This window comes from Hemisphaericaspora subhashii, assembly GCF_019202705.1.
Source record: "Hemisphaericaspora subhashii strain CBS 10753 chromosome Unknown scaffold73, whole genome shotgun sequence".
NCBI classification, from domain to species: Eukaryota; Fungi; Ascomycota; class Pichiomycetes; order Serinales; family Debaryomycetaceae; genus Hemisphaericaspora; species Hemisphaericaspora subhashii.
The window spans coordinates 19,373-36,418 of NW_026057273.1; the positions used below are offsets into that span (position 1 = coordinate 19,373).

The 17,046-nt window shown below is 34.0% G+C and overlaps 7 protein-coding genes across 7 annotated transcripts; 4 read left to right on the plus strand and 3 right to left on the minus strand. All coding sequences in view use genetic code 12, as the record gives it.

Annotated features, from left to right (window-relative positions):
- Nucleotides 1–221: 221 nt before the first annotated feature.
- RPN3 (proteasome regulatory particle lid subunit) lies at nucleotides 222–1,685 on the minus strand (the record flags this gene model as incomplete). The annotated part of the gene is made up of 1 exon (XM_049406203.1): nucleotides 222–1,685. The coding sequence occupies one exon, from the start codon at nucleotides 1,683–1,685 to the stop codon at nucleotides 222–224; it is 1,464 nt and encodes a 487-aa protein (XP_049264245.1).
- Nucleotides 1,686–2,638: 953 nt separating this feature from the next.
- Nucleotides 2,639–3,184, plus strand: J8A68_002452 (uncharacterized protein; the record flags this gene model as incomplete). Its single annotated transcript, XM_049406204.1, has 1 exon — nucleotides 2,639–3,184. One exon carries the CDS (start codon nucleotides 2,639–2,641, stop codon nucleotides 3,182–3,184), a length of 546 nt encoding a protein of 181 aa, XP_049264246.1.
- A 282-nt stretch (nucleotides 3,185–3,466) lies between these two features.
- On the minus strand, nucleotides 3,467–4,084 carry YPT1 (Rab family GTPase; the record flags this gene model as incomplete). Its single annotated transcript, XM_049406205.1, has 1 exon — nucleotides 3,467–4,084. The coding sequence occupies one exon, from the start codon at nucleotides 4,082–4,084 to the stop codon at nucleotides 3,467–3,469; it is 618 nt and encodes a 205-aa protein (XP_049264247.1).
- Nucleotides 4,085–4,839: 755 nt separating this feature from the next.
- J8A68_002454 (uncharacterized protein) lies at nucleotides 4,840–5,712 on the minus strand (the record flags this gene model as incomplete). Its single annotated transcript, XM_049406206.1, has 1 exon — nucleotides 4,840–5,712. One exon carries the CDS (start codon nucleotides 5,710–5,712, stop codon nucleotides 4,840–4,842), a length of 873 nt encoding a protein of 290 aa, XP_049264248.1.
- A 3,312-nt stretch (nucleotides 5,713–9,024) lies between these two features.
- Nucleotides 9,025–11,937, plus strand: AGE1 (Age1p; the record flags this gene model as incomplete). Its single annotated transcript, XM_049406207.1, has 1 exon — nucleotides 9,025–11,937. One exon carries the CDS (start codon nucleotides 9,025–9,027, stop codon nucleotides 11,935–11,937), a length of 2,913 nt encoding a protein of 970 aa, XP_049264249.1.
- Nucleotides 11,938–12,269: 332 nt separating this feature from the next.
- Nucleotides 12,270–13,523, plus strand: J8A68_002456 (putative serine/threonine protein kinase; the record flags this gene model as incomplete). The annotated part of the gene is made up of 1 exon (XM_049406209.1): nucleotides 12,270–13,523. The coding sequence occupies one exon, from the start codon at nucleotides 12,270–12,272 to the stop codon at nucleotides 13,521–13,523; it is 1,254 nt and encodes a 417-aa protein (XP_049264250.1).
- Nucleotides 13,524–13,857: 334 nt separating this feature from the next.
- On the plus strand, nucleotides 13,858–16,797 carry J8A68_002457 (uncharacterized protein; the record flags this gene model as incomplete). The annotated part of the gene is made up of 1 exon (XM_049406210.1): nucleotides 13,858–16,797. The coding sequence occupies one exon, from the start codon at nucleotides 13,858–13,860 to the stop codon at nucleotides 16,795–16,797; it is 2,940 nt and encodes a 979-aa protein (XP_049264251.1).
- Between the last annotated feature and the right edge of the window lie 249 nt (nucleotides 16,798–17,046).

Consider the following 17,046-nt stretch of genomic DNA (forward strand, 5'->3'; position numbering starts at 1 on the left):
GATCTATATGAAAGCCTTCCCCATTGGACATTATTGACTATTTGGTCTGTCTTGTTGTTTAATATTGTGGAATGAAGAGCAGTGTTGTCAAAGAATTTTAGTATGGAGAAAAATAAAATTTCATTTTTCCCTTCGAAGATGCTCTCTACAGATCAACTTTATGACTACTGTTAATACGGTTTATGTATTACTAACTACTACAAACTCAAAAGAGGATAGACCTAATCCATAAAGTCATCTAAGTCACCTTCTTCAATTGCTTTTAATAATTCAATTTCTTCACTTGGTTCAACTTCTTTATTTATATTTTCTTTATCATTATCATTAGGATATCTCATAGATTTAACACTTTCATTATGTAATGCCAAACAAAATTTAATTCTTTGATCAAATTCAGATTGAGGTAATTTAGTCAGATATACATCTAATAATTCATTGGATTGCATATATCCTTTTTGATGATTAATAGTAGCTTCTATAACTCCATCTCTAATTGCTTTTGAAACAATATATTCTGTCAGTTCTTCAGAATCTAAATGTAATTTAATACAAATATCCTTTAGGGAAATTCTAGAATAAGATAATGAAATGATTCTAATACCGGTTTTTATAACATTTTGACGTAATCTTGAAACAAGGGTAAAATTATCATCTTTTTTAAATGCAGATTCATATTTCTTTAAAGCTTCACTGAATAAATTCAAATCACCTAATTTGACAGCTTTAGTAACATAGAAATATGGTTCAAAATTGCCTGACTTATTCTTGAAAGTTTTCAATTCTGGAATATCACCCATTAACAATTCAATCACTATATTCAATTTAGTAGCTGCTTGAACAAACCCGTTGGATAAATGAGTTTGAGGAGCCTTTCTTATAGCTGCAATAACACATTCATGGGCTGTAGAATAATCTAATTGAATAGCATTTATTCTGGCCAAATAATAATAATATCTTGCCACTAATGCATTTCCTGCATTTTCTGGGAACTCAACCTTTTCAACCAAATTGGAAGCTTGACTAATATCATGAGATAACAAATAATTTCTTAATAAAAGAGTTATGATGGATGCAGTAGTTTCAATATCATGTCTTAAAGTGGCTGTTCTTAATCCATATAATAAAGCTGCACGTACAGATTGTAAATCACCTAATAACTCCTTAACTCTACATACATAAAACCAAACTTTTGCTTGAATAAAATCTAAAGAACGTTTGTTGAATGATTTCATTAAATTTATAACAATATCACTTAATTGATTCAATTCGGTTAATTTTTCTTTATCTAAAAGATAAACTTGAACAAGAAGATGCACATATAATTCAACTTCTGGAATTATAGATTTATCAACATCCATTTCATCATCTGATTGTTTATTGACATTATCCCCTCCTTCTTCTTCTCCAACTAATTGTAATAAATACATTCTTGAGGAATGTTGATGAGGATATAATCCCTTTATAACAGTAGGTAATACTGTTTCATTCTGGACCAACTTCCTTCTCAATGGTCCTAAATCACGGAATACTTTGGAAATGTATCTATTATCAAATGAAGTGGCAGCTTTTCCTAACAAAGTAAACGATTGTTCAATTTCTTTAACTAAATTTTCAGCTTCAGTAATTGATGAATTTACTTCTTCTGCATCCTTCATGTGAACATCTTCTACTTTATCCTCTGCCATTTTTTTATGATATTTTGATTTATTAGGCTGCCTCCTTGGGGTTGTTGAATTTGAAAGATGATTATTGAGTTGGTTTTTTTTTTGTTCAGGATTTTTCAGAATTGCCACCAGGTATTTTTTTGTGCCATCAGACACGACCAAGAATAATTTATTGGATGCAATTTACGATGTTTTTGCAACCAATTGAAGGTTCACTATTTGGAGGCAGAAAGAGTTGGCTTGTGTCGCTTCCGACATATACAAGATTTGGGAAGTTGTTGCCAGGTAACCAGTTACCAGTGAAAGGCTTTACGTGTATATTTTTATTGTTACAAAGTTGGCTAATTAGTCGAGAGTTGACCCATTCATTAAATGAAAATAATTTTAAGATCGTACGTAATTGAAAGGATTAGTACCTGGCTAAGTCACTATTTGAATCGTTTCCTGTTTTAATTTTCATTTTCTTTGTGTTTTCTTGGATCTATATAAGATTCTAGAAGACACGTTTTACTTATACATGTCTTTCGAGCCTATGGGTAAGTGTGGCCAGTTAAGTTGATTCTTGTTATCTCTCGTGCTTAGAATATAAAACCTATTGGGAAGAGTTTAAACTAAAGTAATTATAGTCCCGAAGCTTTGAAGTGGCTTAGAATTGTTCAGCCAACTTATTTAATCTAGACTACAACCACGAGTCTAATGAAATACAGTCTTCCCTTGTCAATCTAGAGGGGAATATTCCCTTGTCAGTGTAGAGGGGAATATTCCCTGTATAAAAGGTGGCATGTTGGCAAAGCTACACACTTCTTCTCCTCCCAAGGAAATCTTAATTCTCATGACAGAATTTTTCTTTACGGTGTTCTAACTCCGGCGAATAAAACTCCGAGACACTCTATAAATACTGTCAATTTTTCCCACCTGTGTCCCTCCTTTTCTTTATCTCTATCTCAATTGACTTATCAAAACCGTTTTACAAAATGTCTAGTATTAACTTATCAGTCCCACCAATTCCATCCGCAGCTGAATTCATCCCAGTTTTCACCTTTAATTTAAAACTTGCTCAAGATCCAACCTTAATCTATACTGATGCATCCGCTGATAAATCATTAACTTTAGCCCACATTGCTGATGGTGAAGTTAGTACAGTTCCAAATAGTTTAGGTTTAGAATTGGATGTTACTGGTCTTACTGGTACTGATGACTTATCAGTTAAGATTTCTGCCAATACTGCTTCTTTAGATTGTAAATTGTATGGAAAGACTGCTAATGGATCTGGTGTTTTTATTCATTATGGAGGAAAAGTTCAATTCAATGATGCGTCAGTTGCAGTACTCCTGAAGAAATCCCAAACTGCTTCTATTGAAGATAGTTTTGTTTCAAACACTCCAACTTTCCAATTTGATGAAGGAGCTGAAGATAAATACAAGTGGGTTTTAAAAGAACATTTCTTTGGAAGAGGAAGATTTGCTAGAGATAATGAAGGAGTTCTTTATGTTCAATATTATATCTACCTTGTTCGTTAGAAAGATTTTTACTTATATATATGTTATACATGTACAAAGAATAGACATTCAAATATATATCGATATACCCTAAAAAGAAAGCTCAGAAACATAATAGTAATAAATGATAACAAACAAAAAAAATTAATTAACCAATAGCTTTGTAGAGTGTAGTTGCTGTGGGGGGAGGGAGCAGAAGCGAGAAGTGGGTGGTGCATGGCTCGGGAATATGTTTCTACAAAATGATGAATGATAACGAATTAAAAAGTAGACTGTATTAATAAATGAATAAGGGGATATATTTTAACAACACCCACTAGATTGGTTAGATGTTAAGGATTCACCTCTTAAGTTGACGTTTGACTTACCCTTAGCGTTACCAGTATTACCTGCTGCAGTAGTCATTTGAGCTTTGATTTGTCTTGCCATGGTATAGAATGCTTGTTCAACATTTGTAGATGAAAGTGCTGAGGTTTCCAAAAATGGTATATCTAAAGCATCAGCAAATTCTTTAGCAGCAGTATATTCAACAATCTTCTTATCGGATAAATCGGCTTTGTTACCTACTAATAATTTCATTACTCCACCTGTGGCATAACGATCAATTTCTTGTAACCATTGTTTGACATTATTAAATGATTCTTGATCAGTAACATCATATACAATAATGATACCATGAGCACCACGGTAATAGGATGATGTGATTGTTCTAAATCTTTCTTGACCAGCTGTATCCCAAATTTGTAATTTGATTGTTTTTCCATCTAATTCAATAGTTCTAATTTTGAAATCAACTCCAATAGTTGAGATATAATCTGGAGTAAATGTATCATCAGCAAATCTCAATAATAAACTGGATTTACCAACACCGGAATCACCGATTAATAATAATTTGAATAAATAGTCGTATTCGTTATTCATATTTGATTATGCTTTATATAATAAGGGATTGATGATGTTGTCGTTTCAAACAGGAAGGCAAAAGGAGGGAAAAAAGTAAACAGTTTTTTGTTGTTGTTAAAAATATATGAGTCTACTTTTTTAATTGGGTAAAATAGTTTAATCTCTTAATTATTCTATTAAAATTAACGTTGATAGTTGTTGTTGTTGTATGTTGTTTCTGTATTAAGATCTATCAAACCAATCAATCAATTAAGTTAAGTTAAATTTATGTGTTAAAAGAAAAAGGATTCAAAAGAAGAAGAAAAAAAAAAGAAAACGGTGTAAATTTCTAATTTCGGGATTGTCGTATTTTTTTTTTTTCTACTGCCCACCACTGTCACTCAGTCTATCGTGGTACTAAATTAAAAACTAATCTCGTGTTTTGTGATTTCCTACGAGCTCTGCTGTTCTGTGTGCTGTACAATTCTCTATGTCACTATTTTTTCGGTTGTATTGTATTGTTCCCATAGCCGTAGTAAACTGTGAAACAATTTCATTCACAATTGGTACACTATACACGACTACAATGGGGTTTTTGAGATAAAGAGTTTGTACTACATTACCTATTCTATATATGTATATACCTCGGACTGTCTAAATATATTCATAGAGTATCGTATTTATATTCTCTTTTCTCTAAGTTTCGTATGTCTCATTGACAATTTTACAATTGGAGAGAATGATTTCTCTCTAAATCTTCGAAAGTCATATTATTCTAAACAGGTAAGATCCGTTTATTCGATCTTATCAGCTTCTCTTGCCGCTTGCAAAGTAGTTTCTCTACCAGCTGCCTTTTTCTTTGCAATCATTACCATCTTCAGGAACCAAAATACATTTAAACAATTTAAAAAGAAATTAAGAACCAACATTGACAGTGGCACAAACCAAGGTACTAAATGCCAGGTATTAAACATATCAGTTGCAAGTTTATAGATCATAGCAAATCCCCAAAGGATACGAACTGTGAAAAAAGTGGCAATTAATAATAATCCATTGATAATGATAGTTTTCTCACTAAAAGTTCCAGCAGGTAATTTGGATGCAAACCAATTAATATTAACAAATGGAGTACTCAATTCAAATACTAAGAATGGACCTGCCCATGGTTGACAATATGGAATAAATCCACAACTATATGCATACATCGCAGCAAATCCATGAAATAAGAACCCAAGGCCAAAAATCGAATAATATTTAGTACAAACATATACATCCCAAACAAAATAACCAACTGTGAGGGCGCATACCATTCCTCCAAAGGGAGTTGTTCCTTTAAGAGAACCCACTGGATCCTCTACTCTATTAAGATAATGAGAATTGAATAAATGTGGGACAAGAACACTGATTGAAACAAAACATTGAACCATAGATACCACATGAATATCAAAATTGATCTTAACCTTTTTAGGTAAAGAAGTATACCGTGTTCCCATAATTCTTGAAAATATTGGATCGGATAATGCTTGAATTATTACATAAAATATAAATGAACCTACTAATTCATGCCAATGAGCAGCGAAAACCGAAGTAGGCTCAGCCGGAAAGGGTCTATACTTGGCAAGGGGATCCTCAGACATTGAGGGCATATATTTCTCTATAAATGACATGATCTAATTAAAAGTGAATTCAATTCTCTTAGTCTATTGTTGTTAAATCAGTATTAAATTTAGATTTTGGGTTAATCTGATCTCGAAGGTTTACTAAAAAGTTTGTAAACAAAAATCGTGGATTTAAAAAAAAAAGAGTATCTTATCCATTTCGGTTATGTAATTAACAGGAGGAGGAGGAGAAATTTTAATAAATTTATAAACACCCACCACGTAAGAAAAAAAAAAAATTGTGTGGATCAACTGAAGACAACATACAAAGTGGGGGACACAAAAACTAAAATAAACTTGCCGACAATACACTTCAACTTAAATTTTTAATTTTTAATTTGTTGGCAGATTTTACAAAAAAAAAAGACTGACCGAAAAAACCTCGGAAATAGTTCGGTTCTTGATCTGTCGGAAGTTATTCAATCTGACAAACTCATTAATTCCTTCAGTCATTCTCTCTTACTGATTACCAAAATAACTGAGTACAATCTCGTGGATTCCGTCAACGTAATGAATCCCAACAAATCTAATTTTGTGTAAATTTGTTGTATTAAATAGCAAAAATTAAAAAATCAGGTCGTACCCGGATTCGAACCGGGGTTGTTCGGATCAAAACCGAAAGTGATAACCACTACACTATACAACCAGGCAGTTTTTCGTTATTTTGCCCATTTCCACAAATTTTTCTAAATTAGCTCAACTTTGGGCGGGCGACAAACGCATTTCAGCATTCAAGGAGAGTATCCCAGCTCTTCGGACCTATTATTGTGGATACCTCCGCCTTTCTGCTAGCTAAGAAATATCTATAGGGTCCTTTTTGAGCCCTGAGTCGATTTCGATCGAATGTTTTTTTTTGGATCTGATCAAATACCACATCAGTGTTGATCTGGTTATGCGCGACGAAAACCCAACAAAAGTTCTCTCAACATTGCAACTATGCCATATTCTGGACCACCACCAGACGTCTAATCTGAGTAAAAGTGGTGCCTATTTACAATTTGTTGAATTGAAGCGACTGTGAAACCGTCTCTAAACTTAGATACTATAGAAATCTGAGTATTATTATAAGATGATGGTAAAATCAAGCGATCTGCGAAAAGGCGGAGGCTGATGAAACTGATGAATTGTACATATTGTCGCATCTATTCATTAAATTCAATCCAATTTTCAGAGTAAACTGCAAATTGGAGAACGCAAGAATGTTTGCATGTGTCAACAAAATAATTATCGTCCCTAAACACCTCTCCTTTTCTAGTCCTTTTAATTTTGGTGTTTATCCGATACTTAGGCTAGTAAAGGAGATCAATGTAACGTTTGCTGTCCTCAAAGTATAACCGTCCTATTGCATTCGAGCCGTTAATAGTATCCATATCTTGTGAAAATAATATAAGAACTCAAGAAACAGATTGTGTATGTAAAAAAAAAAATTATAACCCCAAGACTATAAAAGCTCTTTAGAAATGGAATAATGTCATATTTCTATTTAAGAAGTGGAAACTCTCTAGGAGTACAAAATGCTATAGTATGCTGAATGTTAGGTAATGAATCGTTTGAAAGAATATTGTAAATAATTTTTTTGCAACAATTAACAAAATTTTCACCAAATTTCATGAGATTTTTTGCACCCAAACTTTATATAATCCAAGAGCCATTTCGAATGAATACAATCGATTTAGAATGAAGGAAAGATAAAAGTCCGTAATTTGAAGATCAAAAGCTCTAACTTACTTTTAGTTAAATTCCATTATCATATGATCTCACAGTTCACCACCGTCTTGGAGCAAATCAGTATCGACAAAATGAACATTCGAGCAATACGTACTAGTGTCAAAAACTTCCAATAATGTTTCCACCATTCAATTAGAATGGAGTTAGGGTAACGGATCCAATCCTGAGGATAAAAAGGGGTCTTACAACAGTGCTCTCTCTAGAATAAAATCGAAATACTACCAGAATAGATTCCAGGTAAAGTACATTAAATGATATGACAATACCATTCCCATGTTGTTTATACAATCTGTGAACCTTTTATGGATCCAGCCCCAAAATAATGTCCACCATAAGAAATTTCCAAGTTGTTTGTCCTCATATTAATTACGTCTGAACATCGTCGGTGGGTTCTTTTGGACAACTGGTAGCGCTTGATCATAATGCTTTCCAAAGTATAATCACTTAAACTTCTCATTTGAAACATAAGAAATTCAAAAATATAAGAGAAATACAAAAAGCTTTATCTTACAAATGAACAACCTTGGTTTAGGTAATTTAACTTCAAATACTTTCTTTTCTCTGTTTCACCAACAAATCCTAATCTTAGTAAAAGAGAAGTAAACATTAGCAATCTTTGCTCAATGCGGTATTCTATGAGCCCAGCAACAAAACTAGTGATGAGTTTGAACATTCCTTATACTACGTCTTATACTTATACACTTAATCTCTAAGATGGTTCTGAAATGAGGTTTTAGGCAATGATGCTTTTTGCCTTTACAGTATATTGTTTTTCTGTTTGTTATATTTCTGTATATTAGTATGTATATGAACTCAATAAACAGATTGTATATGTAAAAAAAATATCAACAATGAATTGTTAAATCACGTGAAGATCACACGAGAATCACCTGAAAGTCATGTGAAAGTCATCTGAAAGTCACGTGAAAATCACGGACCGGGAAAAGTTTGGAAAATTAAACTCAACAAGAAGCCCGTGTAGCGTAATGGTTAACGCGTTTGACTTCTAATCAAAAGATTGCGGGTTCGACTCCCGCCATGGGTTCTTGAAGCGGTTTTAGCTCAGTTGGGAGAGCGTCAGACTGAAGAGATTCAGTCACAGTTTAATCTGAAGGTCCTGTGTTCGATCCACAGAAATCGCATATTTTTTGCTATTTTTTACATGATAGACAGCAGTAGCTCCGAATAAGATTGTTTTTTGGGTTGATAAAGTAATTATATTCTTTAACAATGTTTATTTTGTGGAAAGCAAGCTGATTTTTTTCTTCTGCGCAGAAAGGTGTGGCTGTATCACACACTCTTTTTGATAAGCAGATACACACACGATTACTTACTACAAAATGAAAGGAGATTTGAACGAGTCAGTCTCTGCGAGGTAAATAGAAGGTCCTATATTCTTAGAATCTCTTTATATCGAAAAACCAGTAGTTTGAAGTAGTCTATTCTTACCGATCTCTCGTGTGCAATTCTCCTGCCTAGATCTTTAGGGCTGGCAAAAAAAAAAATTGCGATGTCACGATTTGTAAAACAAACACCACAGTGCAACTCATTCCATCATATAGTAACACATCTGTCTAAAATATAACACATCAAATGGAGACTCTACGTCGTATATCATTTCCATATTGCGAATTGAGCAATAGCCATGTCAGCTTGAAAAAATTAGTATTGACTGATGAGCCGTCGTCAATTCGTAGGAGTATATCTTTACATGACAACAAAGCGATTGAGTCAATCGAGATGGAGTATTCTGATTCCCATCAAGCAACAAGAGATCTTACCCATTATATTGAAAACCCTGATGTTTCAGAGAAAGATGAATTCCCATTGTTAATTAAAGTCAATCCGGCATTGCACAAGTTAAAACTTCATGTTCTAATAAAACCAACTAATAGATTCAAAGAGAGATCCCTTATAATTGTGAAATCCACTGGAAATTATGATATTCAAACATTAAAGCATCACCTATATGATGATAGTTGCACTGATGAAATGATAGAAATATCCAAAATAGATTTTGATAAATTGCCACTTAATGAAGATGATGAAAATTTCCAAAAACTAATAATTAATGACCTGTTTGATAATGCTGCAATTAGAAATACCAAATTAAATATATCTTTATGGGAGAACGACCCAGCCACCAATGAATACGAGTATTTGTTAAACTTTGGATTTTGGGTGGATGACTTTCCAAAGGAAGACCTTGTATCTCCAGCTAACCTACAGGATCAGTCTCCAACACGAAGTCCCATTCTGAACAAGCCAGAGGATCGATTGTTTAACGTGGGGGACTTCAGAAGAGAATTTAATTTCAATATTGAAGATGGGCCCGAGTTTCGGAAGACATTGGCCTATTATGAAGACCGAATCCCTCGTGCAAAGAAGATTTATTCTACACTTATCGGTGAGTTTAAAAATTTGGAACAAGGGTTGAGAAAGTTTTCTAGTTCCAAAATGAGGATAATTGAAGGTATAAATGCATTAATTGATCTTCAATCGAATTCTTTATTAAAGGATTTTGGGTTTATGCTTAACTTTCTGCTTATATTCAAGTCAATATTTGATCCATTTGAAGCTAATTTGAGTTTTTTCCTTAATGAAGTTTGTGATGCTAAATTATTCAACAAATTAGCTCATAATTTAGCCACGCTCCAAGATTCAACTGGAAGTTCTGGTAGTTCTTCAGCTTCTAATTCTCCGTCAAATCACAATGAATTAGTTCAAAGCAAAAAGCAATTTGAAAACGACTCAAAGGAATATTACAGCTGGCTAAACAAATACTTGTCCAATGAAAAGGAAAGGCCTGAGCTGAAGTTGCTATTAAAGAGAAAGGCTTTTGAGATGTCCAAGTTTGATTACTTGAACCATTTGAGTAAAACAACAAACAATCAGTATGTTAATGTATTGTGGGAGAATCTTTTCAAGTTCATCCACTTGAGATATGATGTTAAGAATCCACGAGTCTTAGAGTTCGCCAAATATAAAGACAAGAAACAAAGTCAAGATTTGATTGGTGGAAATTATAAGACCTATCTCCATGCATTACTTAGATTCAATAGTGAAAAATATAAATTTAGACAAATGATTGAAGCCAGTACTTCAAATGAAGAATTGACAACCTTAATAAGATACAATACGTTAAATCATAAGCAGATGAAGCCAGCTAAACATGTGGCTTCCGATGATAGCATCACAACAACTATAGACGAATTTGTAATCACCAACGAAAACATTGATTTGATATTTTCCGATAGCCACCCTCCTAGCGAAACAGTTTCACAGACTAGCGATTCTGAAATGACGGGAATTCTTTTTACTTTAGGTGGACAAGGGAAGCAAGGATGGCACAAGGAATGGGTTGTATTGAAGAAAGGTCAACTTACCGAATATGCTGATTGGAGGAAAGGAAAAAAGCCTTTAAACAAGCCAATCGAGGTAGCTTTATCAAGTGTAAAACCAATAACGTATGACAAGAGACAATTCTGCTTTGAGATTCTAACTTCCAGAGGAACGAAAAATGTGTTTCAGGCAATAAATGAAGACGAAAGAACTAAATGGATCAAAGCATTGTATAATGCAGCCCAAGTTGTGAATACGCAAAGATTGGATGCAGTATATTCGAAGAACAAAGCTTCCGGAAATCAGTTTAAAGTTACTGACAAGAGAAAGAATTTAGGAAGGCTAATAACAGACCTTGTCGAGAAGCCTGTTATCCCAGGTCAATCCAAGGATCGATCTATTTCTCCTGTTTCCATTACCTCAAGAACAACTATTTTGGAGAAGGACTACTTCAATCTTGTGAAATCGATACCTGATAGTGATAATAATAAATGTGTTGATTGTAACTCGACTGAGCTGGTAGAATGGATATCAATCAATACTTTATCGTGCTTTTGCGTTCAATGTGCCTCATGTCATAGAAGTATTGGTTCCCATATTACAAAAATTAGATCTTTGAAGCTTGATAAATTTGAAAACGAGTTAGAAATGTTGTTGAGTTATACAAACAATCGTTATGTGAATTCATTTTTAGAAGAAAACATGCCTCCAGGTGAAAAAATTCAACCAGATACAGTAAATGAGAAGCGATTATCTTTTATCAGAAACAAATATGTACTCAAGAAATACAAGTCGATAATACCCGATGTCAACAACTTGCTTATTAGATCTATTCAAAGAATCAATATTCATGGTGTCTTGAAGAATATTTTATGTGGAGGGGACGTAAACGTGAATATTCAAATTAATATTCCAAATAAGAATGAATACCTAGTGATCTCGCTATTTGAATATTCTTTGAGGAAATTCGTTGAAATCAAAGATGAAAGCATGTTTTTAACAAATTCCAAGAAATTGTTTGTAATTTCTGAACTATTGATATTGAATGGATGTAAAGTTGATCTCACTCATGAATTGAATAAAGAGATAGGTTTGACCAATGAGGCACTTGAATATTGGAAATTGAGAAGTCTAAAATTAAGTGGAGGGCTTCTAACACCATAGCTGTAAATTTAATTTGTAGGATTAATAAATAAATAAATTTAATAATTTCTTAATTAATTAATAGTTTAATAAATTTAGAAAATAAAAAATCAATCTTTATTTTTTTTTTCGATTGCTGCAAAATTAATTTCTTTGTTTGCAAAGATAGCCCAAAAAAAATCTACCATTTGTGAGTTTATCCACAAATAATATTAAATAATATTCTACAATATAATTCATAATCAAATATAGTAGTATATACAAATCTTATTCTCCATAAAATCATTAACATTCAGGTTGCTTAATCAAACAAATTATAAAGTAATAGATTCCAACCAAATCAAAATTGAGGCATGTCGTATAAAATACAAAACCAGATACTCAAGTATGATTTCCAAAAATGCATTGGTAGAGGTAACTTTGGAGACGTTTACAGAGCAATTGATTTAACGCAAAGAAATAAGGTTGCAATCAAAGTAGTTTCCCTAGATGAATCCACTGAAGAAATGAAACAGATTATCCAAGAAATACACTTTTTGTCAAAATTAAGAAATCCTTTTGTAATACAGTACATTGAAAGTTTCCTAGAAGGATACAATATGTTCATAGTTATGGAGTATTGTGGGGGTGGGTCTTGTGCTGACTTATTAAGGTTTCACAAAAAGTTGGAAGAAGATGTTGTTAGTTACATAATCAAGGGTGTCCTCAGTGGCTTAAAATATTTACATTCAGAACATAAAGTTCATCGTGATATAAAACTGGCAAACATATTACTAACTGAAAAAGGAGATATTAAATTGGCAGATTTTGGTGTTAGTGGAGAAATTACAATGACAAGATTGAAAAAAAATACTTTTGTTGGCACACCTTTCTGGATGGCACCCGAAGTAATCACTAGATCAAGGACAACAGAAGAAAGCGGATATGATGAGAAGGCTGATATCTGGTCAACCGGCATTACCACCATTGAATTGGTCACTGGGTCTCCTCCATTATCAGAATATGATCCTTTGAAAGTCTTGTTTGAAATACCAAAAAAGAGACCTCCTCTCCTTTGTGGAGTAGATTTCAGTGAAAATATCAAAGATTTTGTCAAATATTGTTTGGTGAAGGATCCCAAAAAGAGACCTAGTTCAGATATATTATCACATCATTATTTCATTACTCGCGGACATGATGTCCGCGATAAATTAGCAAAGTTAATAAGAACAAAGAATATCCACTATGAAAGCAAGTCAGGTAGGAAACCAAGGTTCAAAATTGAACACCTAATGAAATCACCTAACAACACTTTTGCACCAATATTATGGGAATTTGGCACAGAACGAAATCCAGAACCAAAACCGGGAAACCAAAAACTGGCATCTGGCAATGGTGATCTGAAACAAGAAAATGATGAAGAAGATCATTCAAGTGAAACAGGAAACTTTTTCAAAGATAAAGGAGGGGTCTTATTATATTGTTTGGAAAGAGTGTATTTTCGCGGAAGAAGTGAGTTCACAAGACGCACAGTTGAAAATCTAACCAAGGACATTACACGTTATGAAGAACAACTACCTGGTTTATGTCATGCAATTGTAGAAGAGCTAGAGCGCTTATGCGGCTGAGTTCTTGTCGGTTGTCTATTTTTACATGTGCTTTGATTTATAGTATAATTCAATATTAACCTTTTTGAGTTGCGGTTAATGAAAACTGTAATGTATTTTTCTTTTGTAGTCGAAATGAAATGGTTGCGAAACTTAAAAAATAATTTATTTTTTACTAAAAAGCGCGTCTGACCGCGAAAAAAAACTTCCAGATTCCTCGGAATGTATTTACTACCAGACACCGGGTGATTTCACAAAAGTAAGCTTTCAAAAAAAACGCTTTCTATCCTCTCTACTTTGAATATCACCAACCTCGTCTTCTCATTAACGAAGAAACTGAAAAAGTCTGTCAATTATGGATTCGATGAGATCGGAGCAAGTTGACTTGTTCTTAGGTAATTCACTTCACAACGAGATAAACAGTGAAAATAACACTAAACCAAAACTATACCCTCAAACACCAAAAGTAACTATAACCAAGGCAGAAAATACCAACAACTCTACTATGCTTCGTCCAGATACGCCTTCCTTCCATTTCGGTCTCAATTTACTGCCGTCCTTTGAGTTTTCTTCTCCCGTTCATCCAACAAGTTCACCATTCAAGCCTCTTAATACAAATGGAACAACCATCAAAGGGGTAAAACCACTCATTATCAGAGATTCACTACCAACCAAACTAAACTCAAATGACTTCAAATATGATACAAAAAGAGAACTCAGCAGAAGCACAGACGACGAAACAACCATCTCTCATGAAGAGGAACTTTGGTCCCCTCGTGTTAATAACACCCAACCAAACATGACTACAATGATTTCCAATGATGGGCTTTCTGAAGACCAGAACAGTGAAGGGAGACCAAGGCAAGGCATTAGCACTAATTTCCTTACTCCAAGAAAGTTTATGATTGGAGAATCGGGAAACAACGACGAAAACTCCAGCGGTGGAAGTAGTTCTCGTGAACCGGCAACACCTTCTGTTGTATTAAAGGAAGGTGTCAAAAGAAGAAAATTGCAAATCAGAAATACGCCAAATCGTTCAATAGCTAGCAAGATAGATACAACAATAGATTCACCTGCATCTCCAAAGGTTGACTCAACTGATTCAGAAGTACTTCACGCAGCGTCAGCTGTATTAGCTGGCTCGTTAGCCAATAAGGAAGAAAAGGTTTGGAACCCAGAATTGGATGACGTATTGATCAAGTCCTTTCTTAAGTATAGAGAGTTTAGAGCCAGCCAATCTGGCGGCCATTCTTCTGTCCTTAAGAATACATCACAAAATAGAGTGTTGTCTCGTATGATATTCAACAAAACTGGAATATCAAGAAGTGCTAAACAAATTTCATCCAGGTTATTTAGGTTGTCAAAATCAAACAGGTTGGATAAGAAGGGAAGAATAACACAGACTCCTCAGTCAGGTTCAAGTAACCAGAGGCTTGATGAATTGATTCAAACTCCATTGGACGATTTGATGTTCACACAAGGATCCTCAAATCAATCCAATCGTACAATTGGTCTGGAGTTTGATGCTTTATTGTCATCATCGCCTGTGAATATCGATATTCATGATGCTCCCACGTATGAACTTTTTTTGAAAGAATTCAATTTGCAGTATGTGAGTAACAATCAAGTGGAACACCATATATTTTCAAAGTTGAACCTGAGGGGAGAATCAAGGCAATCGCTATCCACACTTGCATCAAAATATCAAATTGCTCCCAAAATCCTCCAAATGCTTCATGAAGATGGGATACCTTTGTGGTTGATCAGTCACGATGTAAACTTGCTTGTGAATCATCAACAACCATTCACGACATCAACCCCAAGATCTGCAATTACTGAGACACCATATCATTTCCCTTTAAACCTCATGAATGGTCAAATTGATTCATACATGGATATTAACGTGACATGTTCTGAAAATAGAACAAAAATGTTAAGTTGGAACAGTTTCACTCAAATATTTAAGGGGAAAAATAGCAATAACAAACTATCAGAATTTATTGAAATGGTAAATGGCTATTATGTTTCCTCATCCAATGCATACTCATTACAAATTCCGTTCATGAAATGCTTTTTTATGGGATATATTAACTATCTCGTGAATGGTCAATCTTCAGTTAGCGAAAATGACAACTTGAGGATATACCAAGCCATCTACAAAAATAAAGGCAATAATGGAATGGGGTTTGATGCTGATAAATCCCAGTTGAAAGGATATATTATACACGAATTCAATATGCGAGGAACTTCTGGGAAGTCAGCACTTGAAATAATCACTGTTACTGAAGATAATTCACAAAAGAAATTCGGTACATCTGATAATATAATTCAATGCAAACAGGAACTAGATGACAATGAGACAATCCCTGCCGACTCATCTCCAATCAAGGGTACTCCTTCAGATGAATTGCACTTTGGTACACCTAGCAGGCCAGAAATACGAATCGACGTCAGAAAAGCGAACTCTTCAAGGGGCATGAACGCAGGACCAATGACTGCCCCTGCTTGTGATTCAACAATTTCTTATATGCCTAATAAAGCACAATACTTCGAAAATAACTTAATGAGACAACAGATGACTCCAATGCCTGCCATTGTTGGGCAAGTACAAAGACCCCCCCTTCAATATTCTCAATCCCTTGCAACTATTGAGGATTGGAAAAGACAGGCTACGGGGATAAATTTGTTATCGGGCACTATGGATCAGAAAGTAAGATTGATGGCTAATCCTTTTATGAACAGCTCAAACCCTGGTCCCGCTCATCCTACAGAGTTGCAACCATCATTTATGGAACTGCAAACATTTACTCAGATTCAACAGTTCTCACGACAAATGACTTCAAATTATCATCTCAATCAACAGATTCAACAACCACAAGAAACATACATGTATCCCAACAACATTTCTCGTGTGACGCAAAACTTTCAGGAGCAACAAAATATGTATATGCAACAAAACAATAATCAAATGAACTTCGATCAAGTTTATCCAGTGAATTTTGGTAACCAGCAAATGCAGTTCATGGCAAATAATGTACAAGCCGCACCAACTCAGAATATGCAAAATATTATGTCAAAAGTCAATGAATCTGCTTCTAATTTTGGTCAAAACGAGTCATTGAATAAGGAAAATATCAATCCAAGAAATATAAAATTCGGTCCAATATTGGAGTATGATCCTTCTGAAGATATTAAGAAGTTTAGACAAACCAACAACTCTGCAAAACGATCAATTGGTACCAATAGTTTCCCCGTCAACACCCCAGTCAATTTTTATAAGCCAAAAATGAACTAAGATTAGTGGCTATAAGCTTGTATAGTATAATTGTAACATTTTACCAATTGCATTATGAACTTTTTATAGGACAAATATAAACAAATTGTTTCATCAGATTCCTCTTTCTCTTTTCTTCTTAGAATTGGCAGCCAATTCCTATTTCCAGATATTCCGCACTTTGGCCAAAGCAAAAAAAAAATCAAAACCCGTTATAAAAAATTAAAAAACCAGTGGTTTATTTACTTGACTTCCTTTACAGCCAACTCA